General features: G+C 38.1%; 1 protein-coding gene across 1 annotated transcript in view; it reads right to left on the reverse strand.

Annotated features, from left to right (window-relative positions):
• Positions 1-18: 18 nt before the first annotated feature.
• LOC117232109 (nuclear migration protein nudC) overlaps positions 19-27,854 on the reverse strand; it is a 103,050-nt gene continuing 75,214 nt past the window's right edge. Inside the window, exons 5-7 of the mRNA XM_033491274.1 lie at positions 1,405-1,599; positions 609-811; positions 19-532 (exon numbers count right to left, since the gene is read on the reverse strand). Of these exons, the coding sequence (XP_033347165.1) occupies positions 481-532; positions 609-811; positions 1,405-1,599 (450 nt within the window). The 3' untranslated portion in view covers positions 19-480. The remainder of the gene's footprint in view (positions 533-608; positions 812-1,404; positions 1,600-27,854) is intronic.

Genomic DNA, 27,854 nt, shown 5'->3' on the forward strand with positions numbered 1-27,854 from the left:
ACGAAACACAGCCGACGATCTCTTTCTTCCTCACATTCTTTATTCAAATTATACGAAATGTAACGTGAAAAAAATCATACAATATACATTTGTGCTGACCGATATTGTACTCGTTTTAGAGTACTAATCTAAACCGAACGCTTCGAAGATAATCGAAGGAAAAGAAAATGGAATTGTCAAGCGAAAGTTATTAGAAATCTAGAAAATTCTTTACCATGACCACGGATCCAGTCTTTGACTGGATCGTGGTGCCATCTCTTGAGCTTGGTAACATGCCCGGGACGCGTGATACGCAAACTAATTAGTACAGACTATGTCGTGACGATTAACAAAGTACCATAAAGAGTTTCACTGGATTCGCAAGGGCATATACCGATAATATTTTCCTTTTGTTTTTATATCATATTTTTCTCGTATCTTCTGCATAATCAGTTTTGTAAAACCTTGAACATTCGGTTATTTACAATCGGTCGAATCGTTTTAGTTGAATTTGCACTTAGAGAAGTCCATCTCAGGATGCTGTTCCATGAACCTGAAAAACAAAAATTTACAACATTTAGATCTTTAACGTTAAGTTGATTTATAGCGAGTTTGTGATTGTTTCGTACTTTTTGATCACATCTTGCTTCTTCTGTTCGTCGGACGTTGGCAGGCCCAGTTCCTTCTGTCTCTGGTCGTACATCATCTTCTCCACCAGACCTCTGGTTTCACCGTCGAGATCGGAGAGTTTACTAGGCTCAGGATTCACTTTCTTCGTGCTGATCTCTGGGTCACAGGTCACCACGTGCGCCCACCATTGCATTTTGTTCACCTGCGGAAAGAATAGGTGATTCCTGCTTTCAACCAACTGTTTGTTAAACAGAATCAGTGTTTAAAGAATCTCTGAATGTATTGGATTTATGTATAAAAGTTGAAAGTTAGAATATTTTCGAAGAACAACCATTTTAAGTTAGTTCGATAATAAAAGTATCGAAACACACCGTGTCATTTACTTAAATTTGTTTCTGATAAAAATTGAAAGTTAACTTGTGCAAACAGAGAAATAATCCAAAAAGTCCTACCTCACTCTTCATTAACTCGATAAACACAAAATCATCAATGAGATATCTATCATGATTAACCAATTATCGAAATATCAACAAACGCCACCGAATCCTGTCAATTAAAGATCAAGCAAACAGTTGCTTGTTAAATGGTCACGATTTAACCTTCGCCAAAATTTTTTATACACTGGCTTGATCATTCAGGGCCACGTCAAGTCAAACGAATTCTTTGCGTATTCGATACCATCGGACAGAATTCCCGCTAGCGCGATAGCATCGTCGAAATCCTCGTTTGGACAAGGTCGCGTGTCCAGGGGACCGAGGAACGAATGAAATTGGCATGTTTATTCGCATCACTTACCTTCTCCAGGTTGATCAACAGCAATTTTCCATCCTCGATCACCCAAGTGGATTCTTCCACTTTGACTTCGTGTGGAAAATCACCGTCGATGATCGGCGGCTGACCCTTGATGCCACAGGTCAGCCGCTTCTTCGTCATCGTGACGGCAACGTCCTTGGGCCTGGCCGAGAAGTTCACTTTCAGAGGTACTTTGATCTGGAATTAGACGATAATAAATGTTATTTCATTCATACGGAATGTGGCGCGAATCGGTCGCCATGAGTTGGCAGATTTATTCGAACTAGTTATGATAGTTTCACAAATAAAAAAAAAAAGAAGAAAGAAAAAAAGATTTCAAGGAGGCAGAGTTTATTGATGTTAAATTATGAATTTATCGGTGTAAAAAGATTCTGAAAGTACCTTTCTGCTACAAAGGAAATGAGGTGATCATGCATTTCTTAAGTGGCATTATGTACTTTTCTTTTTATGTTCTTAAATTATCTGGTTCTATGTTTTTGCTTTGGTTTTTCTTACGTCGTTTAAGAATACGAAAAGAAAGGTATACAATGCTGTTTAAAAAGCGCAAGATGGCTGAGATTTCTTCTCGCCAATGTATAATTTTACGTTATATATAATTATAAACATTGTATATAATGAACTTTCCTTTGATATATTATTAATAAATATTTCAACTATAAAAATTTATATATGTATATATCTTATTCGTTTGACATTTTCAACTATTCCTTTCACAAATTATACTTTTATTATTTAATTATTATTAAAACACAATTTATTATTAATTGCCCTAAAAACTCTTTCTTTGTTTCTATCTTACAATCTATCACGAGAAAAGTCTATTATAGAGATTAAAATAATAATCAATCTTATTCCTATCAGATGAGGTCTAATTGAGCATGAAAATCTTTAGCAACACAGCTCACGTATACCAATACAATCAATGACTAGCTCTTTCCTTTCCAATCGATAAATCCAATAAAAAAATCGAGGTTCTTCGTTTAACCTCAAAGTAAACGATCTCCTCGACGTGCACAAACGACGTTCATCGAGTCTATCGTAACAATAGCGCGATTCATTTGATCGATGAAGGGATCGATCATGGTTCCGCACGGCTACCCTCTCAGTCCTTCTCGCGACTGCGATTTCATTGCGTATCATCGTGATCCACTTCTCCACCGTGGCCTTGGATTTCGGAAACCCAACGGTGCAGCCTTCGTGACGGACCTTGGGCAATTTAGAATCCAACGAACGAAATATACCGTATAAGGGGAGAAAAGAAGGGAGAAAGATCCCATAGTACGATAATAAAATTTACGCATTTCGCGAATTACTTTTTAATCACGCTTCTTTTTGCCCGACTCGCCATAATATCGATTACGGTGTTTGCGTATAATAATTTACTACATAATAATATGGTGATTTGGCACACAAACTGTCGACGTTAAAAAGAATCGGGAGTTATTTGAACGAAAAGAGAGAAAAAAAAAAACAGTTCTACAATATATTTTAATGTAAAGTTTGTCTTTATGATTTGTTTTATTACCGTGTGCTTCAAATTCGTATCTTTTACCTTTGAACGAAGGTTTACGTGTCGGTTTACGTACAGCAAGGAACTGGAATTAATCGGCTGTAATGAAAACGGATTCTTGGTTGATCAGCAGCCTGATTACTTTCATATTGTCTTAAGACCACTTAATAGAGTCGATGGAAAATGGGGTTAGTGGAAGTCGCTCACGAGAAGTATCATTACGAAAGGAAACTGCTATGAATGAAATCTGAATATGAAATCGCACGGTTCGTACTTTTACATCCAGAGTAATGAGCTGAATTAATCCGTCCATAAGGAATGCTTTGCCCCGTTCAAAAACAGACATAAGAAAGGAACATTCTTAAGGATCAAGCCGCCGCATTCGAACAAGTGTTACATAATAGAATTTCTAACACAGAAGTAACCCGTAACGAAATAGAAAAAATAATATTCTTAAGATTTTCAAGCTATCACAGCTCAATATCGTTTCTTATAAAAATACTAAACTTTCTTCCAAAACCTTTGCTACAAAAGAAAAGAGAGAGAGAGAGAGAAACAAGTAATAAAACAACCAACAAAAAAGGTTTTCCAAGATACATGTTATCATTTATCTTACACTAAGACTACTTTGACGACTCAAGTTCCCAATTATAATTCCCATTCGTCGCAAAACCTCCAAACTCTAAAAATAAATATCAAGAAATAACAGAATCAGCAGCAGTCCATCGGTAAAACTTCATTCCATCGACATTCCTCCCTATTTAATCATCTCCATAATCACACTCGTGAGAATCGCTTCTCTGGAGGCAACGATCCATCGATGTGGGACGTCCTCGGGTGGCCAGCATCAGGAACAATTAAATCCACGAAGTTCCAAAATCCTAGATGATCCATCGTGCGTATCTCGTGTCGCAATTACAAGTATTCGAAAGAAAAAAGAAAATCAAGAGAAAGATCACGAACGACACGTGGATTACGCGTCGTGGAATCATCATTATCATCATCGGCGTCATCCTCGCGTTAGACGTGTTCTTGGATTTCCAGCGTGACGACGCCGACGACCGCGGCGACGCTGAGCGTAGCTGAGAGCACCGGTGCGTGGAAACGGATCATGGCTACCGAGTTTGCGCGTTAACAAAGTGGAATATCATTACGATGGAACGGCAGAGAGCATAACCGAGGGAAGAGGCTCGTGTCGCCGGAGATTATCCTCGATCTCTCAGCCGGCATTAACCAGACTGTGACACGAAAATTTGGATCGAGGTGGACAGACGAAAGAGAGGGGGGAGGGGGGGATTCGTATTTTGCAACTGTTCTCTTCGTCACGATTCGCTCGTCAGCTTTTATGCAGCTGATAAGAGACTTCACATTTTCGGAGGAATATTGGCACGTGTGTACATTTTTTAAATTTGAGGATACTTTCGAAATATGTAAGAATGTCATATGTGTCACTGTGTGTCTATTTATTATATTTTACAGGAATTATGTGTCATACATGTCATATTTATTATATCTCTCAGGATTTTCAAAACGTTTTTTCAATGTTTTAAAGAAATATACAACTGTGAAAGATAAAAAATTTCTCGCACGATTGAACCAATTCGAGAAATTTTGCAAATTCGATATTAATAAATATCTTTGGGTAATATTAACAAGTTTGATAATAAAACAAATGACAGTTTAGAAACAATTATCCGATTGTTCTATTTAATGAAAAATTATGAAATCGTAAGAGAGAAGTTGATAGTTTCGAACTTTTAACTTGTCAGTTTACTAATACTATTAGTTTGCAAAATATATATGACGTATTTGTTTATAAAAAGGCCTTATATTTCTAAGAGCTTCTTATATTGAAAAATGAAATTCGTTTTGTACTCAGACCTTTCTATAAACTATGATTACAATAATTTATCAGTTACTATATATCATTAGGTGTTCCTAAAAGGAATGGTATTCTGATTGGGACTTTAGAATGATTTATAGTATTTTTGGCGTCTTCAATCGTAGTGTAACGATAAATATTCTTAAATCTGTAAAAATTCTTAAATCTGAGGAATTTTTATGTTAAAAAACTTTTTCAAAGTATAGTTTTTAAACTTGAATCTTGAGAATTACGTAAGAGTGATTTCAGTAGGTTTTTCTGAATTCGCAATTCCTTTAGGAAGTTGATATTATTCTGCATTTAATAACAACCACAACCTTATCGCAGGTAGCAACTGAACGGGTTTTACGATTTGGAAGAAAAGACTTGTTGCCATAGAGCGGATCGTTTTATGGAGAAATTAACAAGCGAACGTACAGTTTCCGTCCTAAACGTCCACTCACGATGATAAGATTAACTTAATCAGTCTATTACTCGAAGAAAAGGAGCAGAAGGAATGCTACATCCGTTTCTTATAAAGGAGATACGTAAATTGTGACAAAAATGGAAGCGTTTCAAAAGAGTCACGGATCGTGAATTTAAAACTTGTCCTTTAGAAGACTGACGAATCGAAAGTAAAGCAACCTTGGAAGACTAAGGGATGTACGTGAGCAAATTCACGTCTCACACCTCGTCGATGTAGCTCTAAGCAGCCTCCAAAATTCTATTCCTTCGAAATATATTTATGTCAATAAGCTTATGATCATTTCATTTTCATAATCTTCCCGTAGATATTCAAGCAACTGTTGCATAAGAAGATGCTACATTACATACAATTTAACCAAGTCTTATTTTAAATAATCTAATTAAACAATCGTTACACAAGAATTCATCTGAAAAAAGTTCACATTATCATTACTAATCTTTATATCCATTACACAAAATTTATTCATGCCAGCTTAACAATTATGTATCTCTTCTCCATACACAATTTGAAGCAATCATTACACAAGAACGTATCTGAAAAGAGCTCACCTAGACGCTACAAATCTTTAGACCCATCAAGTGATCAACAGAGAGAAACAGCACATGAAAGCGTCAGAAAAACTTAATCAATTCAATTCGCGCTAACTGTAACAACTGCTCAAGAGATTACCGCCTATTTAACCAGATTCCTTATTATAATAACTCTGCTAACGCAACATCCTCTCAGACTCATTAACCCATTCCAATTATCTAGACTCCAGAGTATAATACCGATTTCCTCTCGATGCTATACAGGACGTTCCAGCAACTCTGTTTATTTGAAATATCTTCGCTGTTAGAAACGACAAATGAAAGTATCGTATACTATTATAAGTGGATGTTTATGCATTTTTGGGGAATTTAAGGATGCAAAATTATATAAAATATCCAAAGGAACTTGCTTAATATAATGTTTAATAGATGAAACAAATTTTTATGTAGATTCTATTTCGCTAGGTATGTTCGTAAGAATATAAAACAGCATAAAAATCTATAGTCTAATCGTAAGTATGAAAGTTTCAAGGTTGCAAAGACATCCTAGTATGGTGGCAATGATTTGCTACGTGCGTGGAGCTATAGAGGAAATCTAAAGATCAATTTTATCATAATAACTGAGTATCACAGTGATGCAGGTCAAGACTGGCAATTCGAATTTAATCACGTATTTCCACTTGCAAAAATAACACGCTTGCTTTCATAATAAGTTAAGTAATAACTTATATAATTAATTTTTATAATAACAAACGTAGAACGCAAACCATCGGTTTCACGTAAACCATCGGTAGGTTGATTTATACAACTATAATTGCCAACCCCTTGGCCATGTCGACTACTTCTTTTTAACTCTACGATATATATAAGTAACATTTTTATTTCATATTTGAAGCAACGAGAGATTTCAAGTGGACAATATTGGTGAGACAGCCTGTATAATCACACTGCTCTCCGCTCATTTAATCGTCTCACACTGCGTCATTAGAGGCATCGTTTCCGTGATTTCCAGTCGTCGTTCGCATCGAAGTCATCTTCACTTTGTATGTACACTTGCGAAATCATCGTCTTCTTCTCCACCTGTGGCCGCGTGTTCGTACCCGTGTACGCACGCGTCATTATGTACGGTTATCGTTTACGATGGAACGTCGCCGACAATTTGCAACCGAGGTGGGAGGAGATCCTGCAATTTTCAATCGACGCTCCCTCGTGCCCATTATCCCCGCCGCTCTCGCGGCACGATCGTTTGTTCTTCGCGTTTTTCTGAACTTGTATCATCCGCGGATACCGCCAGGTTGCATGTTACACGGCCACGGGTTTAATATAGAGATTGTTCTGATGTTGCGCAACGCAGATGTCAGTGAACGGTTCAACGGTGCCTCGGAACGTTTAATGGGAGTTCATGGCGAGGGTAATTGAAGCGTTAGGGTATCGGGGAATGCGCGCGATCGGATCAGATAGCGTGCACGCTGGCAGTCGAAGGAAAGCACGCTTGATCTGCGATTCGATGTAGGTTTTTCTAATGAATCGAGGAAAAATGTAATTTCTTCGGCAGGGGAAATTAATTGACGTTGCAAGCATTCCAAGTACCCTTGATTTTAGGTGATTGGGAAAATTTGTTAAACGCTTGATTAGCTGCCAATGTTAGAGGAAGATTGCTCGGAAAACGAACGTTGGTATAACAAATTTGTAATTTAGAACTTGGAAACTATATTCTTGAATCCGAAAGCTTCAATTCATATCTGTGAATTTTAACATGTAGATTTAATTATTTGAAGTAATGTTCTTGGACTTGAATCTTTTTATTTCAATTTGTAAACTTGACGTTTTCGATGCAAATATTTGAAATTTCAGTCCTCCAGTTACTTCTGAATTTAAATATCTGAAATCAAGCCTTCGAAATTCAATTTCCGCAATTTCAATTTCTATATGTTATTCTGAATTTAAATGATCGAACCTCTGGAAATAACAAATTGAAATTGAATTGAAACCCGCAAGAGAGATTGCAGCATTGTGGCGTAAAAACTGGATGGAAATAAGCAGCGAAACCCGGACGGATTTAATCTGATTCGTCAATCAGCACGGGAAACGATGTTCACGAGGACGAACGGACGTATCGCTGAAACAATGAATTCCTTCTGTGGCGAAAACAATTAAGGGGCAACGGTGTGTCAGAGTTTGCCGCGGTTCTGTAACGTAGCCTTGAATTTGAAAGAACAAAAGGATGGATTACGCTAACTAAATGACACGATATGAGAACGTTAGGCGGCTGCGCTTTGTTTCCCTTTGCACACGATTCACCTACTCTATGATATTAAATTGAAAATACAAATCAGTCGGATCGATCCTTTTTCGAAACTGTCAATTACATTCTACAGATGAGATTTGTACGATATAAAAAAGAAATATTCGATTAAAATTACGATATAGCAGAATCGTATTTGTATCTGAATGTATCGTCGAACAAACAGCTTAAATAATAATTCACTAATTTTCCCTTTATCTATAATTTTTAATTCACACGTTATAATCCACATGCCACTTTCAGAAGCTATTTATAATGTGAATGTACTTTTATATTTTCGTAACCGTAGACATATTTCTACCAAATTAATGTAGAAGATAACAGAATGTGTTTTATTAAAGTTGGACAAAATCGAATTCAGTTCAACATAGAATTGCAAGGGTAATTGAGTACTAATTGAAATTTCGTTCCAATAATGCATTTCTACTGCATATTTCGTTCTCAACTCATTATACAAGGTGTGAATTTACTTTCGAATTCTTGTAAATGGCCACCGTACCAAAAGAATTCCACAGAGGAAAATTAACAAGTATTCGCGTTTCCTTCTTTTGAACGTTGTGAGAGAGAAAGAGTACAATGAAACGTGTTTAACGATACTGCATGCTGCGTGAGTTTCAAGAGGAATTTGTTTCCTGTGTCCATATAGTAATCAGGCTTGCGGTTTTCGCCGTGACAGATCGAACACGCGTTACAACATGTATAAGGTATCCATTGGCGAACATTTCATTGAATAAGCAACTTTCTCTGGTCTGTTGACTGTCTACGCAGATAACTTTGCTCCTTGAGCAATACAACGCGCTTTCTACTCGAACAGTTAAATTCCAACAGACATCAATAATCTCTCCCAAACTAATCTCATTACGAAGTTGACTTGCTACAATTTTTACCCTTTGTTTCTATTATTGATATCGAGTAATCTAATCATAATCATTTTTAGCTGCCAGGTTTCAAGTCGAAGCGAATTAATTTTTTGTCCACACACAAAAATTATTTGTCGCTTCATTGTATGTTTATCAAAACCGATTTATCCGATAGATGTACAAACCAACCATAAGTGTTTATCTTACAATCGAGCTATTCCACTGATACAAAGTTTAAAATTTTTCGTTGAAAGAACCTTCCAGGAGAAAATCATTTATCTGGAAATTCGGTTTCATTTATAACACGTAACTGGCTGACCCATGATGCGTCACATAACTCGTCATCATTACAGGGCCGAAGGCTAGTTTCTCGGAGAGCTTCGTAACTTTAGACAAAGTCACGCAACGGATCAAACTTTCATCGTAGATTCGTTCAATGGCCCAGTGGATCGAAGGTTGAAGCGCGTGGAACCGATTTATTTGGTGTCTTCGCCAAAATCCTTGGTAATCAAGAATTGACGTTGCTACCCGCTTACGAATTGTTGCGCAATCGAATAGTTTTCTCTTTACTCATTGCGCCGAATAACGTGTCAAAAATCACGTCGTGACATCGAACCCTTTACGGATCAGAGATCACATTTTCCTGTCGGTATCTGGCAAATGATCGTCATTCGCCAATGAAACTTCTTCGACGATTTATAATATTTTTCTGCACGAAAAATGGATGTGACTTGTACCATTAGTAGCTCATTTGTGATACTTAAATTGATAATTGGATAAAAGGACGATATAAATCGAGTCGATAAAGTATACAGATTTGTCTCTAAAATCGTATTTGACCTAAGAAAAATGAAAGAAAATATATACAGTGTTCAGACATTTATTACAGAAAATAACAAAGCATCGTAGCTTTTTCACATATCGTTTTCTTAAAACGCGTAATTTCAAAATTTAAGTTCTTTAGAATTGTCACTTGAAATCTCATGTATATTGGGAAATAATACATTTGTAATCCAAGTACTTTATATAAAATCCGATGTAAAGCCATATAACACTTTTTGAAATGTTTTCTTTCCTTTTGAGTTTAATAGCAGCAATTCAATAATAATTCGCCGAGTCACGTACGACTGGAAGTTCCATTCAACGTCAGAAGCTTCTGGTCATTATTTCGAGGAGGCGTTCGACGTTAGACTTGGATCGATTAGGTCGAACCAAGGCTGATGGTGCAGGTTTAATATTCATGCCGCGGGTACACGGTCAATGAGTAGTACTACGTTTAGATACAGCGTTAAAAAGGCATTGACATAGTAACGCGAGCGCCTTAAAGGCTGATACAATTGAACATCAATGATCTAGCGTTCTTATTATATTATGTATACTCGGTTATATTTATAAATTTCCTTTTCAATCACGATCGAGTAAACGATTTCTCTCATAGAGAATCGTTTTTGCTGTTTAACGAATGAGGTCGAGACGTACTAATAAAAAGCAAGAGTTACTAACTCGTATCTATCTTATTAACATATATAATATTTGCAAACGATGATGTACTTCAACACGAAACCATAATATTAGTTTTCTAACGGATAGAAACGATTAAGCTTAACACTTAACAGTACTCTTTCTTTCTAGGAATCGTTTAAGCATTCGTCACAAGAAACTGTTTGTGTTTAATGACACCACGTATGAATTAAATTAGGCTCATTTATTTCTTACAGTCGACTATGAGTATAATATGATTTAGAAGTTATACATATACAGAGCCTGTATATTAATATCTTTTAAATCTTATTTTAATTACTCATGTTTAATGGTTTTCATAAGAATATGAATTTACATAAAAGTCCACACTCTACTGATGATAAATTTACACCGATGCTTTCTAATAGAAAAAAGGCAATTTACGACTAAAGAATGGACCACGTGTTCATTAAATATAAATCTAATTACATTCAAACCAACCGAAAAGAATCGATCCAAGGGTCGACACTGCGTCGAATGCGAAACGAAAGGCATCGGTCAGAAAGTTTCCAATTTTTTCCCAACCTTTTTCACGGCGGCGATTGTTTGTCCGTTCGAGCAACCTTTGATCCGCAAGGACGCGATTTCCTTCCTTTCAACGTCCGATTACTTCACGCGAATAAATCACAATAAATAGCTTGTCGCGGGCGAACAAATCGCGGCCGACGACAAAAACGACCATCCACCGCTTTCGACGTTAATTGGATCATTATACCGATACAAACTACTTACGGCGGTCTTTCGATTGATATCGAACGATCTTTATATATAGACGAGCCTGATTATTAATCCTGACGTACACATGCTGATACTTGAAGCTCTTTGTGCTATACGATGTCCGATCATGCGTATAGACGATCGAAGAAAGGGAGTTTCTTTCACGAAAGAAGTCAAAGAGATGAAAAGCAAGAGAGAACAATAAGAGCCGATATTATCTCGGGCGACGATTCTCTTTATCAATACGATCGTTAGATCCCATTCCATTCAAGGTCAGCAGACTGTTCTCGAACGATGAGGTGCATTTACATTTATCGGGATGATCGTTTCTGCACTCTCACGCTCGATAACGAAATCCCATGGCGCATCGCGCGTACAATATTGCACTCTACGTGCAATACGCTTTACATTTCGTTGCTCGTGATTCTGATAAAGTAGTAGTGCTGTATTGTTGTATTTTATGGCGCTACGATCTTCTTGCGGAATAATTTACCAAGTAATGGTAGCGGTGAATTGTAGATCGTAAAGTAAATCGCGTATTTCTCTTCTATGTATTTACGATCTCATGTCGAATAGGATAATTGTAGTGATTTGTAATTTCTAATATTTCTCAGAAATCAAAGATCGTTTGTAGTATTGCATTCAGTTTATTAGCGAAGTTGATACTGTTATAGAGGATTTATTAGTATTGATGATATTACTTGTGCCTTGTACAATTTCGTTGATAATATTCCGACATTAAAAATTGTGCAAGAGAACTCCAGAAATTGTAGCACAGGCAAATTGTTATTAGAATCTTGTAATTTCGAGACCAAGAACGGTATTTCGTGAACGAAACTACTGAATTCAGTGACTCACGAAAAATTTACAAGCCTATCTAGCTTTGTCTGTGTGCAACTTTCGATTTCGTTAATTGTGTCGTAAAAACGAGTGAAATTGGGAGATAAATTGATCCAGGTGCCAGGCCTAGCGAAGATAAATTAAGTATATAGTAAAAATTGAGATAAAGGCAATTTTTCAGTGAAACGTATATGGAAAAAGATCGTAGTACATAAAACTGATTTCTTATTGAAATCACACAAGAGTATAAATTATATGAGATGTCGTTTCGAAGAAATGAGCAGCCTAATAAATCTATTCGGCACATATTTATATATCGATAAGTACTACTAGCTTCTCGATATTCGATATTTCACTATACCATTAAACTATTACCTAATAACAATTTGTCAAGTCACACCCTTTTGAAACTTTGTTAAATTCACTGACCTCGTATATATCACGAAGAATGACATGAATTTAAAAACCGCGAAACAGAGGCATACTTACGCGAATATTCATAGCTATTCTGAAAGCTATTTTCTCGCGAGGTTCGTGCACGCCAACCATAATTCATTTCACATTTTCAACGTGATATCACGTAAAGGATCGTTCATAATGGATTGTCGTGTCTCTCAAGAATTTGATACCAGTGTCTCATAAAAGAGCGGCCACTGATTTACAAGCTGACAGCGGAATACTTAATTTCGAGTAGTTAAATTTTTAAGGATGGCCGTCGGAGGTGACGGTGAAATGATAAAGTAACGTTTCGGAGATCGATCGAAGCCCGTTATCTTTCGACCTGTTGTTCAAACACTCGAATTTATGTTCTAAAAAGAAGAAGAAGAAGAAGAAAAAAAAAGGATTCACGTCCAACAATTCATTTAAAATTCATGACACAAATGTCTGCAGGTACCTCGTGTATTATTGGACGTTTATATGGTACTTACGTTCAAATTTCGTTGTAATTATTATTCGCTTAATTGTCGGATCGAATCGAGCAACCGTTTCGTAGGCGATGACATCAGCAGCAACTGCTTTACAAAATCACTGGAACCATAAAACTCGCGGGTTGCAAAAGCGATTGCATATAGCATTCCGGACTCTAATTAAAGAACAAATCGTTAAAACAATGTTGATGTACTTAACAAGAAAACATTTCTAAGATAAAAACTACATACGGTATAATGAATTGGAAATATAGATAAATTTATCTCATCTAGAAATGAAAAAACCGTGTTCCAATCTAATCCAAATACGGACGATCATGTATTATCTACTTATTTACCTACCAATTTTTATCTACATTTTGTATATATATGTTTTTTAATTCGAATAGTACCAAACAATACATCTATACCAATTAATAGCTTCTAACCTTTGGGCCATTATGAGAAGATATTGTCAACTGGGATTCCTTTTCCCATAAGAAAACAAAATTCTGATTATAGAGCATCAACACTTTGATCAGCAAGATAATTATAGTCGTAGTTCTTTCGAAACGAAAAATCTATGGCCCCCAGTTAGTCCTTCTTCCAAAACAAAAACACAGGCACAAAGAACTCTGTTGTGCAATAATACGAACACTTGGCCAATAAATATTAATTACAGCAACATACTACTATGATAATTGCAAACGCGTTTCTCATGACTTTACAAAATTTCTAATCGTTAACAGACTTCATCCTCCAACTAACGTGATCTCCAAAGCCCTGTCCACGAATCCTGCTTTATTCGAACGTATCCACGTTTCTTTCAGCCGTTCGACATCGTTTCGACGAAGACGTACGGTCACACAAAGAAGTATAGCTGGCAAGGGCAGGGGAGTAAAAGCGAGTATAAAACGAAGAGGACAGGGAAGATCGATGAGCCTTCGCGGCTCCGCGTTACACAGGTGCACTACGTGCACAGGTGAACTGTGGTGATTCTACGAAAGCACGTGCACGACACTAAACAGATGAGAGAGGTACATAGAGGGACGAGAAGAGATACGAGGCCCAGATAGAAGTGGCGCGTGCGCCTATGCATCCGGCTTAAGAAAACTTCAGACACGTCGATTCAGTGGGAAAAACGCGAGGTCTTTATGTAACCGGTTCGGACACGAGAAGTTTAAGAAGCTCCCGTATCCGAACGATACGAATAAAAGCGTGTAGGGTCTAATGGTGTCAGATCGTGTCTTTCGCCGTGCGTCCTGAAAAGGCGAGCAACACACGTGTTCCACGCGGGTACGACGACGAGCGTTTTGTAATTTTGTTAATCGTTCGTGCGAGCCATAGCGATTAAGTAATGATGGAAAGCCCGGTTGCAACGAGCAAGCCGAGCGAGCGCTACGATTTTTGTTAGATGCGCCTCGATAGGCATCTTCTGGCTGGAATCGGTGGCCTTCGCGATTCTTCGATAGTTTCGGTGAGTAAGAGAACGCAATTTTGTAAGGTTTCGTGTTCCTTTTTTCTCTTTTTTCAGTAATTTCACTGGAATTTTGTTTTTTAGGGTTTCGTGTGAGATGTTTCTCTTTTCGATTGGGATATTAGCGATTTACCTTGCGGTAGATTATTCTGAAAATCTGAAGTACATAAGTATGTGAAATTGGGTCAATCTATTTTCTACAGGTATCTAAATGATCTCTTATTTGTACTTATATTTATCAAGAATTATACATGTACACGCTAAAGTGAAGACTTAGAACAATTAGCATTTTCAATCACATAATAATACATGTTCTAGGCAAGACATTCGGTGGATTATTTGAGCCATTCAAAAGATAAGTTCATTAAATTATAAATGTTAATTACATCTTGCCAAAAAAAGCTGTATTCCGGATGTAAATTTACTACAATTTATTTCTATATTTTTAATAAGTTCACAAAGGCAATAAATCTATTATTTTTTGCCAGGTTTAGCAGACCTACTGTAAATTTTACCAGAATAGCTTATAATTTCCTACAAATCGAACAATTAACCTTGACAAAGTCAGCCAGTTTAGCTTCTGTGCGTGTCCCATTTACTAAATATATACTCTATACTACCATCGAAATACATAAAATTTAATGAAATCCATCCATGATTTCATAACTACCAAACACTTGCCGTAACCAACCAAGCGTGCCTATACTGATGAATGGGGGTGTAAATAAGAGAGATTAAAACCATCATGTTCTCACCAAAGAAACACTATCACAGAAGAGATAAATACTAAAAGATCGTTGAAAGCAACATTCGAGGATGCCAATCGGCGCGTAAACACGATCGAGAGTGATCAGGCAGTTTTTCACGCGAGATCGTTGGATTTATCGATGATCGGCGAGCGTCGACGAGGACGCGGTTGCAACGTTTGACGTTAATCGATGGAAACTTTATAGCCAGGCGATATATTAGCGGAGAAGGCAGGTGTTGGTGTCGATCGGTCGGCGAAACCGTGTGGTAGCGGTTCGCCGGCAAAAATTCCAGAGGTCCGGGACCGGTTCCTCCCAAAAAATTGGCGCCGAGCGGACCATGTTTCGGGTCAAAGAACGACCTTGCCTCTCCGTGCCCCGTTCGTCGCTCGTGTGTGTTCCCCACGTACTTTTTCGCGTCCTCGTGCCCCACCGCCGCGATACATCGTGGTTTCGCATCGCCACCTCGACGCCAGTGGCGTAATATTACACGATCGTTCGAAATAAAAGGAAGAAGAGAAAAAAAGCAACATACCAGAGAAAACACGAAAACAGAAATAGTTAATCGCTGGAATCCGGTGGCGCTTGGAAGTTTACAGAATCTCGAATTTCTCCCGATTTTCTGTACGATTGCCCCGAGCATTGTATTTATTATCGCCAAGATCAGAAACAAGCGTAAAATAGCGACTACTGTTTTGCAGAAACTGCATATGTTCTTATAAAAAGTATCCATGGTATATGTAATAATGAATGTTTTAATATTGTTGTTTATCGTGTATATGAATAAAGGTGTAACTTGCGACGATAGTATTATATAGAAAGTGATAATTCAATTTTAAATGCGACTATTTAAATTGTCGCGACTTATAACAGCGAATATATTAATAGGCGTGTGAAATTGGAAATTGGTCAAATATTTCACTAACCAAATGGTTACTGGGAAATAGTCGCCTGAAATTTGTACAGCGTTACAGCGTGAAGTAGGTTTCTCATAGCGGAGCCTATAGAAGCTTATATAGATTCAGAGAGTCAGCACGAACAATGAACGTGTGCACGGCGTCTGCATCTGTTCGAGAAAGTGCAAGCGTTTTGTAATCTCGCGTAATTTTACGAGGACAGAGGCTCGCGGCTGATGCGATTCGACTTGCTGGCCATCTGTCTACGCGGCGAGATTTTGTTATAGCGAGTGTTTTACGCGGCCCCTTGCGCCATAGTAATACCGTGAAAAATCGTGATATTAAGGTTATTCAGTCCGAGTAATTAATCATACTTTGAACGTACGAATATTGCACTTAAAACGAGACTGATTGCCCAAGAATAGAATAATTAATGTACTCCCAGGGCGATTATTTAGTATCTTTCGTCGCTACCGATCACCGTTAAACGTAAGACGTCGTCAAACAAAACGAACGTTTCGGGCGACAATAAGGAAACTCGATCGCATCGATACACGTGCTCTTTAGTTGCCATTGTAACGAGATACAAACAATCGAAGGAGCTTTTTTTCGTTACCGCGTTACGCCAGTGGCTGATACACTTATTGAGTACGCGATCGGTGGCGTGCAACCGCGCATGCGCATGATCGCCGCAAAGTTGCGCACAAGCGAACGCGCGAACCGCGCACAACAAGGCAATTGTGCAACTCGCCACTCGACGATAGGGGGACAAGGGGGCGAAGAGCGCCGATCGGTGGCGCGGCCGCCAAAAGTGAAATCGAGAGGTGGAACACAGGACGAAACGGAGGGGAATCGCCGGCAGCTGTTAAATGAAAACATAGGATTAAGGGTAAACCAGGAGCTAGAGAGAGGCGAGCCATTATGCATGATCGAGATCGCGGATATCTTGCCAATTTTGCTCCCTTTCGATGTACTATTGCTCACCAGATATTTGAACAAGAAGTATTTGAACGCTTATCATAACGAGAGTTTAAGTATACAATGTATGTATTATATAAGACATTTTGAAACTTCATTAGTGCTAGTAATAAATCACGTCTATCGTGACTATATTGGTAGAGTTTAAATCCAATTTGAAAATGTACACAGGAGATACAAACTAAGAAAATGATGAAACAGTGGCTATAAAAAGTATTAACACATTACTGTATTTATTATATAGCATTTACATACTAATTAGTCGGATTCAAGTATATTAACTTTCGTATCATGTAGTAGCATTTTCATATGGTTACAAAAACTTGCTACTATGAAAATCAAATAAATAACCTGATAAGAAGACGTCTCATTGAAAATTAAGGATATGTGGCAATACTTTTTGGAGCCACTGTATATAATGCACTTGACTAGCAGCATATTTACAGTCTTTATTACAGTCAGATAGTCAGTTGACCGTTTTTATTTAACCTTCATATTTTTCATGATGCTGTTTTTTTTAAATAACAAAGGAGATCTTACTAAGTAATAAAACAGTTAACCATCTGGCGATTCGTTGCGCAACTACGTATGGAGATACTTTGGCTATCGAAACAGAAACAACGCGAACGATTGACATTATCGACGCTTAGAATCGCAGAGAATGGTTCGAGTTGCTAAAGGACCACCCATGCAAGAGGTATACGTATACAAAAATTACGCTCATGCGGGCACTGCCTAACGATTCGACCGCGATATTTTGCGTAATTTATTTCGCGGTTTCTTGCATTGGAAGAAATCCACTTTTCTCTTATTTACAGTTTTAACTTGCAATTTATATGTGTCTTTTCACCACGTGCACAGATTATAGCGGATAACAAAGTCTCTGTCACTGTGAATATTTATACTGATCCTCGCGTATTTCATTTCTCATCGCACACAGTTTTTACGCAATTGTCCTCTTTATTACTTAATAATTACTGAATTTATAGTTATTTCGTTATTATCTACAAAACATAGGACAAACTCGGGTTCCTATAAAGATTTGAAGTGTAATCTGTCTTTGAAAATCCACTTCCTGAATTTCATTTCATTTAAATTTTCTTTTTAAATCTGGTTACTATAACTTTCACTCTATATTTGCCTCTACCCATATGATGCGCAATTTTATAAGGATATTTCAAACGTTACTAAAAAAATCTTGCCTCATAGAAGCAAACGTATTACATATTTGACTGTGGCATAAGAAATGCAATTAATTCACACATTAATGCGACCCTAGACTAGCGTTATGGGATCAGAATGTTAGGAAGACATTAATTCGCATTGTTTCCAGGATTTCCATTATGCAAAGCGTCCATCGGTGCAATTTTGTGCGGCATTCCTTGACACGAATGCGCATGGAAACGCACGCGTGCGCGCCGCACAGAGAGCACGATAAATTTTTAGATAGACTTTAATCGCGCCGTTGCGTTGACTGGATACGCGGTGAAATATCGCCGTTACGTGCGACTCGTCGTAATTAAATACATAATAATTCCTTGGACGTTGAGAGGATCGACGATTACCGTGGTTGGTGCGCACGCTGATTCCTCGAGCGTACATAAGCGGAATGCATCGATCGATTCAAAGTGGAGTCTGACTTCGCCTCGACGCGGTGTGTGCACCGTTATGGCAACTACGGCTGTCATTCGTCCGAGTCTCGACCGAATCAAGAATCGCTTTGCGTGGAAACTATTGTTTCCAGTTGAGAAATAGCAAATCTCGTCCAACTTGGTTAGCACAAGTGGCAGCTGCTAGCCCTATGTTTGGTTCTATCGACAATTACTTGTACTTTTTATTTGGTTTGAAGCCTCCAAGATTAATTCACTCTATTAGAATGGGATTACTTTAGTAGACTGTAATTTTTCTCATTATTGTAATTGAAGGACTGAAGGAAAAAGGTATGTGTCTAGATTTTTAATTCGAAGGAACTGTGGATAAAATTATCATTTAGTACAAAAGTCTGTATACTGTCAAATATTAAAATATTTTTGTATTTATAACCACCAAAAACATAGAAACCCCCTGGAAAATTCTTGAAATAAATTATATTCTAATTCTTATACACTTTTCGGAACAATTGGGTTGTATTGAATCAACCGAATGAATAAAAGCGAAGAAACTCAATAGGCTGGATAGATCAACGTATTATTTGTACGATGTTAAGATAAAAATTGACTTCAAGGAAATAATTAAAGAAAGGATGTATAAGCATTAATTAAATCCTTTTGTGCAGTATATTTATTCTATTCGTTTCTAAAAAAGGATGTATTTATACCACTTTTGTATTGAGTCCCTCGATACTATTAACCAATTCAATATAGAATTTTCGATTGCAACATCCATTGTAACAAAGGTCAAACATCTTCAATAACAATTTCAATCCAATCAATCTCATCTGAGAGACTCATCTGAGCCTAATCTAATGTGCTTCGAAATTATTTCAGCTCGAAATTTTCGAAAGGAAATTTAGTTTGCTTAAGGAAAGTATTATTAACGAGTGATGAATCATATATAATAATTACCAAAGGGCAATCATATTTCAATCCATTGCACAACGATCGATACAACGAAACGATTCTCGTGTAGCAGCTGCTTAAAAGCAATTTCTTGTCTTCTCAAACGTTCTATTCCCCCATAGTCGACCGCGTTATGAGCAGCCGCTTGTCCATCTCGATTGTTGCGCCAGACTCGCCGGCGCATCTACTACTTAGGTCCCTGTCATTGACATCGGCAATCATTATCATCATCCTCATTACATTTGCGACGAGTACCACCGATTGATTCCAGTTATTACAAGCATCGATCCACCAACGATGATCCTTCCCTGCGAATGGGGAACCCGCGGCAAACCTGGGTTAATCGACGATAATGTGGCTTTCGATTGGGAAACACAGCTTTGATCCAGGTCAACGACTATCGCGCGCTTTGATCGTGCATGGGGCGATCCTTTATTGAAATCGTTAGGAGGTTTATTAAGTCAACATTTGTTGAAAATGTTAGGTAACTTATAGAAAATCTCTTGGAAATCTACGAATTCCATACATTTCTTTCCTAAATGATATTTGCAAAATAAATATTTTCTCTCTTCTGAATAAATGTTTTATGGTAAAATTAATGAAATTTCCTGGAAATAAAAGATCGACATCTTTCTCATGAGAGGTTTCAAGATTTATTAGCGGCGAATAGAGGAATATTTAAAATTGGTAGTTGGTTAAATATACTGAGATTTTTTAGAGAAACGTCTATGAATCGCGAAGAGTCGGGAATTAGCCAATCGATATTGCGAATCGGTTGAATCGAGATCGTCGATCCGACTCGATGAACGCCTTTCACGCACAGGTTACTCAACCGAAATCGTTACAATTTCTTTATCCATCCGGAAACCGCAACTCCACGCCGCCTAAGTAATACTCGCCGCTTCTGTTTTCGAGGAGTTAAACACCAGTTAAACCAGTTGAAGACTTGCTGTTCGTGATACGGATTGGATTTCTATCTTTGTATAACATTGTATAATATTTTATTCTTCACAGTTGAATTATTCATTAACTTGTTAACCGAACAAGACGAGTTAACTCATTATTCGTTGTAACATGGTTAAGACGGTTAACAGATAGCATAGTTTAAGGTTAGAAGTAGGAGTTTCGATGTGTTTCTCACCTCCAGGAACAATTCACTCAATTTTGCAATCTATGAATCATAGACGCTATCTTTCCACGTGTTGATTCTCCTTTCAATCCAGCTCTCGTTAACCTCCATCGTCGATAAATTCGTAAAAATTCCGCAATATCTTCTAGCTCATTTCCAAGAGGTCTAGGATGCTCAACAATGAACTTTCTAAACTCACACGTCGCTATTATAATCTTAAATACAACTATCTAAAACAATACATCGAAAGAGAAGAAGAACGAAGTTGAAAAAAATGAGTGGAAAGATGAGAAAGTGGCAACGATCAAACTTACTCGTGCGTAACACTTGAGCTTCATTTCCTGCATATTCTCATCAAGCTACAGAATAATTATTCATCTATATCGGCGTAATGATTCTTTCTTCTTAGAAATTATGCAGATAAATCAACTGAAATTTGAAATCGAGCAAGTCTGAGCTATCGCCAGCTTGTTGCTACGCGAAAACAATAGCCAACAACGATCTTGCGATGCTTCGGATTTGCTCTATTCCGGATTTCGATTAATTTTACTCATTTTTAACAGAAATAGTAGAATTCTCAAAGAATTGTTTCATAGATGGATCAATATCCGAAGAAGATGAAGATTAATCATAACGCGCAGATAAGTTCGACCTCTGCTCAGTTCTTTCAACTTTCCCGTCACATCTCAGGCAAAAATGCCAATTTTTGTTCCTTGAGAGATGCTCTTTAATGTCCTGCAAGAATTTTTCGTTTGCAAGAAGGTCGATAAATGGCCAGCTTTTAACATCCTCCTGTTACTCATACCAAATACGCAAATATTAATTTCAAACTTTCTTCGGCCCGCCCACTGTATGTCAAATTTCTCAGTATCATAAAACTTTAGCAAATCGTAAACGGTACAAAGAAACCGAAGAATGACGAAGACTGAGACCGGTGGTTTGGATCACTAACATCCGAGGATCATTAACGTCTCTCTGGAGGATTCGCGAGAGTCTCTCCCCGTGGGGAAAAGTGACGCACTACTCGTGTTCGTGGTCGCAGATCGCTATTGGGAAATCACGCGACTTTGATCCGGCTCCGCTCGTTTTATCGCGTGTTCCCTCCTCCGGTTTGATGCCTAGGCTTCGACGAGGATACGCGCGCGCGTCTGCACGGTGACACTACCGTCGTCGGTGTCAAGGATTCCGAAGGATGAGCCTATACCGAGATTTATTGGGTTATTTGTGTATATGTTACAAGGCTACGAGCGCCAAGTGACAACGGTGAATCCTGGACAGCTGATCTTCCGCTGCACGCCACCACCTCCTGCTTTTTGCTTATTCTCATAAAGGCACAATGTGGAGGCAAAACGTCATATTCCTCTTTATTCTGACAATCAGCGTTTGATGCCATTTGCTTGCAATAGGTTTTCCATGACGTTAACGATTAACGGGTTTGCTCTCTGAAGAAGCTACTAATACGAGTTTCTACAGGTGGTTTATGACGTGACGTCTTATGGATGTGGTATTTAAATTTTTTTTAGAAAGTAATAAAATAACGAGGAAGACGGAAGAGAAGACTTACGTTACATACGTCTGTGATACCAGGAACTTTTTGAACGAATGATTTATTACTATGAATTAGTGAAAATTAGAAACTGACAGGTTACAGGTTATTGATTGTAGAAATGTTTTGCCTAATTTTAGACCACGATGACTTGTCATTTGTAAAACTTCTAAAATTTCATGCTTTCTTCGTTACCATTGTTGTAAGAGGGCAAAGAGTAACCAGAAACTCGAACCTGTTACTGTTACTGTAAAAGAGTTGTAATTAGTAAATTGAGAAGTTTTATTAATAATATCGCTTTAACTGTGCGTAAGAATCGAGTTTTCAGGAAAATACAGCCGACTTTTGGTGAGTAAGTCTGTTGTTTATCAAAAATATCAGAATTTGATAAACAACAATTTATTTGTATGAATTTCAAATTGAATAAAATACAGGATGCGGTTATGTTACTATAATTGAAAGGATATTTAGGCTCGCTTGAAATTTGCGATTAATTATTTCCTTCGCGATAACATTCAATTATAATAACGACAAAGATGTTAAGATTTGCTTAAGACTCTACAATTAATCGTTTCGTACACGACAACGTTTAACTGACATAACGAACAATACGAAAGTAAATGATTCGGAGAATCGATTAATTTGACGTAAACTAACTGTGTTTCAAGAGTGCACAGTTGTTTGGTATTCGTTTGGAGTTAGACGATCATTTCAAGTAAAAGTTGCTCAATATTTGTATGCAAAGGGTACGCAGGCGATTAAACTTGGTTAATCGACTGTCCATTAAGAACATTGAACTTCTCCTAGATAAAGGATAGAAGTTTCCATGGTCGTCTACATTAGGCTAATCCGACAACTCTTAAACGCAAGGTGGAAATATGAAATATGAATAAAATTGCCATTTCTGTAATTCTTGTGCAAGCATCGGCGCGCTGATGATTAGATAATTTTTATTACGAAGTATATTATGTTGCAATTATTCTTGTCGTGGTTTCTACCGAGGCCGTTTCTTAACATTACATAGTTTTAAACATAGCAATAAAAAAATTATATAAATTAACTCTTACAAGAAAAGATATTCGTGGAGAATATTAAGAAGTTGGAAAAAGAACAAGTTTCATGAACACGTACAGAAGAGTGACGATTAAGCCACTGATTGAGAAAGACAAGTTAATTTGTTACACATTTTGTCAATTTTTTGTACACGATTCCTTATTTAGAAACCTCCTATTACTTTATACGATGTCCTACTTCTGTTAATAATAAATTACATCACATTTACATGTGTAAAGGCTAAAATTGACATGAACTAAATTGAAGATCAATTGACTCAAATTGATTCCATGACTATAGAGAAGTTTCTACTTGAAAAGCAACCCAGCAAACGAGTTAAATATAGAATCAAACATTCCATCGAAGAGTCCAGGACTTAATTACAATCACTGGCCATTTTCGTTTTTACGTACCTAAAGGTACATAGAAATCCAAGGATTTCGTATTTCTTTGAAACGACCGCGTTTATCTTTCACCTGTCAACTTCTAAACAATCACGAGTTATCTACGAGCTGCTATGGAATTAAATTTTACAATAATAATCTCGTTTTTCCACGGTATAACGCGTCGACGATGTTGCAAACGTCCGTGTCGAAAGTAGCAATCGAGTGCATGGTCTAATTGCGCGATAATTGCCAGGATAACCTTGTCGTGTCGTGGCGTCCTTCCTATTCCTTCGTTTCACAATCCACTAGGTGGCCAAGTACGAATTTCTTCTTCAAAGGGATTCCACCGTTTTGAATACTTCCTTATGGCGCAATGCCAGAAATCCTGACCATTTTCCTTTCTTCAAGGCGTTCACCATTCCACAAAAACGAAATCATAGACGAAAGAAACTTGGTCGAAGGTGATGACCCCATCACGTCATGATTGACCTTACGAATCGTGATGTTTCGCAAGGTATAACACGAAATTATAAATGGATCAACTTTGGCTCGAGGAGTCAGGCCACGATCAATGCATAATTACCTCGATAAACGAGACAGCGAATTTGCATAATAATCGCACGACTAAAAGGCTCACTGAACTTTCGTTGTACACTCTATCTTTAATTGATCATCGCTCAAGTGATTTTTGACGTCCTTTTAGTCGGTTTTCGCAGTATGGACTTTCTATGTGGGTCTAGAGGTTTGATCGACGAGGCTCCAGATATATAAATTTTTCATTCAAAGGATTTTCTGGTCGTCTGATTAATTTTTAAGTCGATTCGAAGGTCTGAATTTCGGATGGACACATCCTACTGAACAAATTAAACGAGCTACGTGGACAAAATTAATTAAACGACATTTTCATGAATTTCTAGTTCCTAAGTGATAGAAAGACGAGGAAACAGAAATACAAAAAACGTTGAGCTGTTTGTTTAATATTTTAAATAATTGAATACTCGAATAATATTTTGTTATAGTAACGTATGTCAAGTTGTATGTAAAGTATGTCAAGAAATTGGAACATCAATATTGTCCATTTAAACTCATATCAACATCAACGTTACACTGTGCTTCGTGTCTTATCATTTGCATAATTCCTATAATTCCTATAATAATCCTATAATAATATAATATATAAAAAAAAAAAGTTTCCAGAAATTCAAATGTATCTTCAAACTTCAGAGAATAAATTTCTGTGCCGAAAACTCTTCAAATCCCAAAATTCACGAACTTATCCACAAATTCTCGTGTTCAGTAATTGCGTGGCAATTACACCAATGACCCCGGTTTGCCGGCTGACCTTACCGGGAATGCTGTTTTAAATTCCTGCATTTCGCAATTGGCGGATGCTCGTAGCACGTTCCTCGTTCCCGGCCACGTATTAGGCAGAACCAGTCGTTTTTGACGCGCGGAACTCCGTATTTCAGCCGCGTAGAAGCGTCTATCCATGATGGACGGAGAAAGAGAAAGAACAAGAGAGTGAAACACTCGTAAACACACAGAGGAAGAAGGATAGAGAGGTTGCTCGGGTCCGGTTGAACGAGACTCGCATACGGAAAACCAATGTCCCAATGTCACAACGATGATACGCTACCGCCCCCGCTCGCCTCCCGGAATAGTTTTTTTATCCGTTGCTTTGGCGGCCGCACGATGACAAGAAAAGGTTATGTAACGCAAGGCCTAAATACCAATCGACATGTTCTGTCGGATGCACGGAGAGGAGATCTGCATCCAGATTGCAGATTGTCCCCATCGATCGATCGCGAGTGAATCGTTTGGCTGACGTAAGCAAAAGGAACGAGGCGAGACAGTTCGAACATCAGAGGTGTCGATTATCGGCGCGTGGAATTTTTACACGATGAATTAGAGTTTGTTTATTCTAATGGTGTCGCGATGAAACTTCTAGCTGGAGAGCAGTGGGTCAAGTGGTAGAGGAGAGATTTTCTGGAAGCGATTAGACGTCATTGTAAATCTGTCCTTTGGATGAGTCTCTGTGTGGTGGATTGAATTGATGTGATTTGCCAGTAGAAGCGATAACTGTAGGTTTTCTGTTGGGATAAGATTTTTGTAATACAGTTTGTAGTACATACTACATGGTATATTTTTATACGCGTTTTGTTTATGTCATATACCGTATAATTGATTATAATTTTCTTAAAGAATCCTTGATTCTTCAGGCCAAAATTGGGCCACAGATTCGCGACAGCGAGTGGCGCCAACATTGCAAAACCGGTTAATTTAGAATTGTGTCCAGTGACCCATCGACCGAATGATTGATGTTCTACAAGGGGAACGAAGCCGCGATATTCGGTGTAACATGCAAACGAGGCTAGTGGAAGCGCCACCGGTCGATACCAGTTCGAATAAATGCAAAAGGCGGTCCATAGACATAACAGAATATCTACTTGGCTGAGACAAAATATCACGATAAAGGAAAGACGGGTTTTAGGACCAGTTCCATTCTAGGAGTTTAAATCCATGTCTTATATCTGATTTCAAAATTAGATCTCATCAAAGATTATTTACATCGGATGGATTTTTGATTAAGCGATGGAGAAAACGATCTACTATAAAAAATGGGCATCTATAAATTAGCAAATTATAGTAGTTCTCTATGGGTTGGACTTCAGATGAACCGATCAAGAAAACATTTTCTAAGTTGATTACTACCTAACTATCAGATAACTGACCATCTGTCTAAATTCTAACATTCCACGCAGTCACGATCTATTAAAATATCTGTCAATACATCGAGCGTACGTTATACAGCGAATCACGTTCATTTAGCCAGTTGAATTTCAGATGAACTGATCTAGAAGACAGTGGACCAGAAAAATTCGCACAGTCAATCATTATCCGTTCCACTGCTCCAAACGATTGCAATCTAAGCTTTCCTCCATAAAACATCAAGCAGCACACCCCTCATAAATCAGCAAATCACACCGTATCAAACCCCGGTACTATTTCTCCGTGCTGTTTCACTTATCTCCCAATTAAAACAGCCTGTGGTACGATCAGTTCCACGCTCATGACCAAAACGTCTTAGAAACCCTTTCGAAAGGCGAACACAAACGCCGTCGATCCACGAGAGATCGTATCGAGAGTCCGATCCATCGAGTCGATCACCGGCGTTCCTATGTCGGAGGGAATAATTTCACGCTGAAAAGGCCCGTTAAAAGGCCGCCACGGGACCGTAATTTCCTGAACCCTGCGTGGAACGCGGCCGATACGCGAAGACCGAATCGAATTCGCGGCTCGTCCCTGAGAATCGTGGAACGAAGCATCGCGAGGCCGTCACTTTATTAAATTACATAGTCTTAAATAACGTAAAATGCCTCTCGCGGGCGATAATTCTCGGTCGAGAGCGGGCAAAGCGCGCGAGCTGGCACCGCTTGACAGGCAGCGCGCAATTGATATTGCGAAATCTTGCGAAATACATCCGCGGGGCTCCACGGGGTGAGAGGGGAGAAGGGATGAGAAGGTGGGGGAGTTTCTTCGTTTCCAGGCGATTTCGTGCGAAACAATTAGCAGCGAACGAGAAGAGAGAAAAAGAAACGACACCCTTGGCCCCGCCGTTGATCCCTGTTGATTCTTCTCTCGCGCTGGTTAATCGCACACCGACTTTATGAGATTTCTGGGTGACAGTCGGTTGTTTCGTTCGTGTGGCCCATGGCCAGAGTAACGCACGAACCGTGAGTGTTTGTTGCTACGTGGATGGGACTCGTCGGTGTCAGGATGGTTTCCAGAGTTGTCTGAACGTTGGGAAATTTTGCAGATGTTCGGCCATGTTAAACGTGGTTGAACGAAGATTGACAGAGTTTGCGGTATACGTATATAATATCGTGAACGTTATTTTTTAAGATTAGCGGTGATATGGCGAATCATTGTTCTGATCATTCGGCTAGATTTTGAAGAACGTTCATTCAAAGGACTCGTATACTTAGAAAGAAATCCCTTGATTTGAAGTTATTAAGTTTTCATTCGTCGTTCGTTTGACTTAGGAAACCGCATTACAATCAGGAAATTTATAGCTTGGGTTAGATTGATTTCGAAAGACATGTGCTGCTAATTGATGAAATCAT

Source organism: Bombus vosnesenskii, unplaced genomic scaffold (genome assembly GCF_011952255.1).
Source record: "Bombus vosnesenskii isolate JDL3184/JDL3185 unplaced genomic scaffold, Bvos_JDL3184-5_v1.1 scf7180000013285, whole genome shotgun sequence".
NCBI lineage: Eukaryota > Metazoa > Arthropoda > Insecta > Hymenoptera > Apidae > Bombus > Bombus vosnesenskii.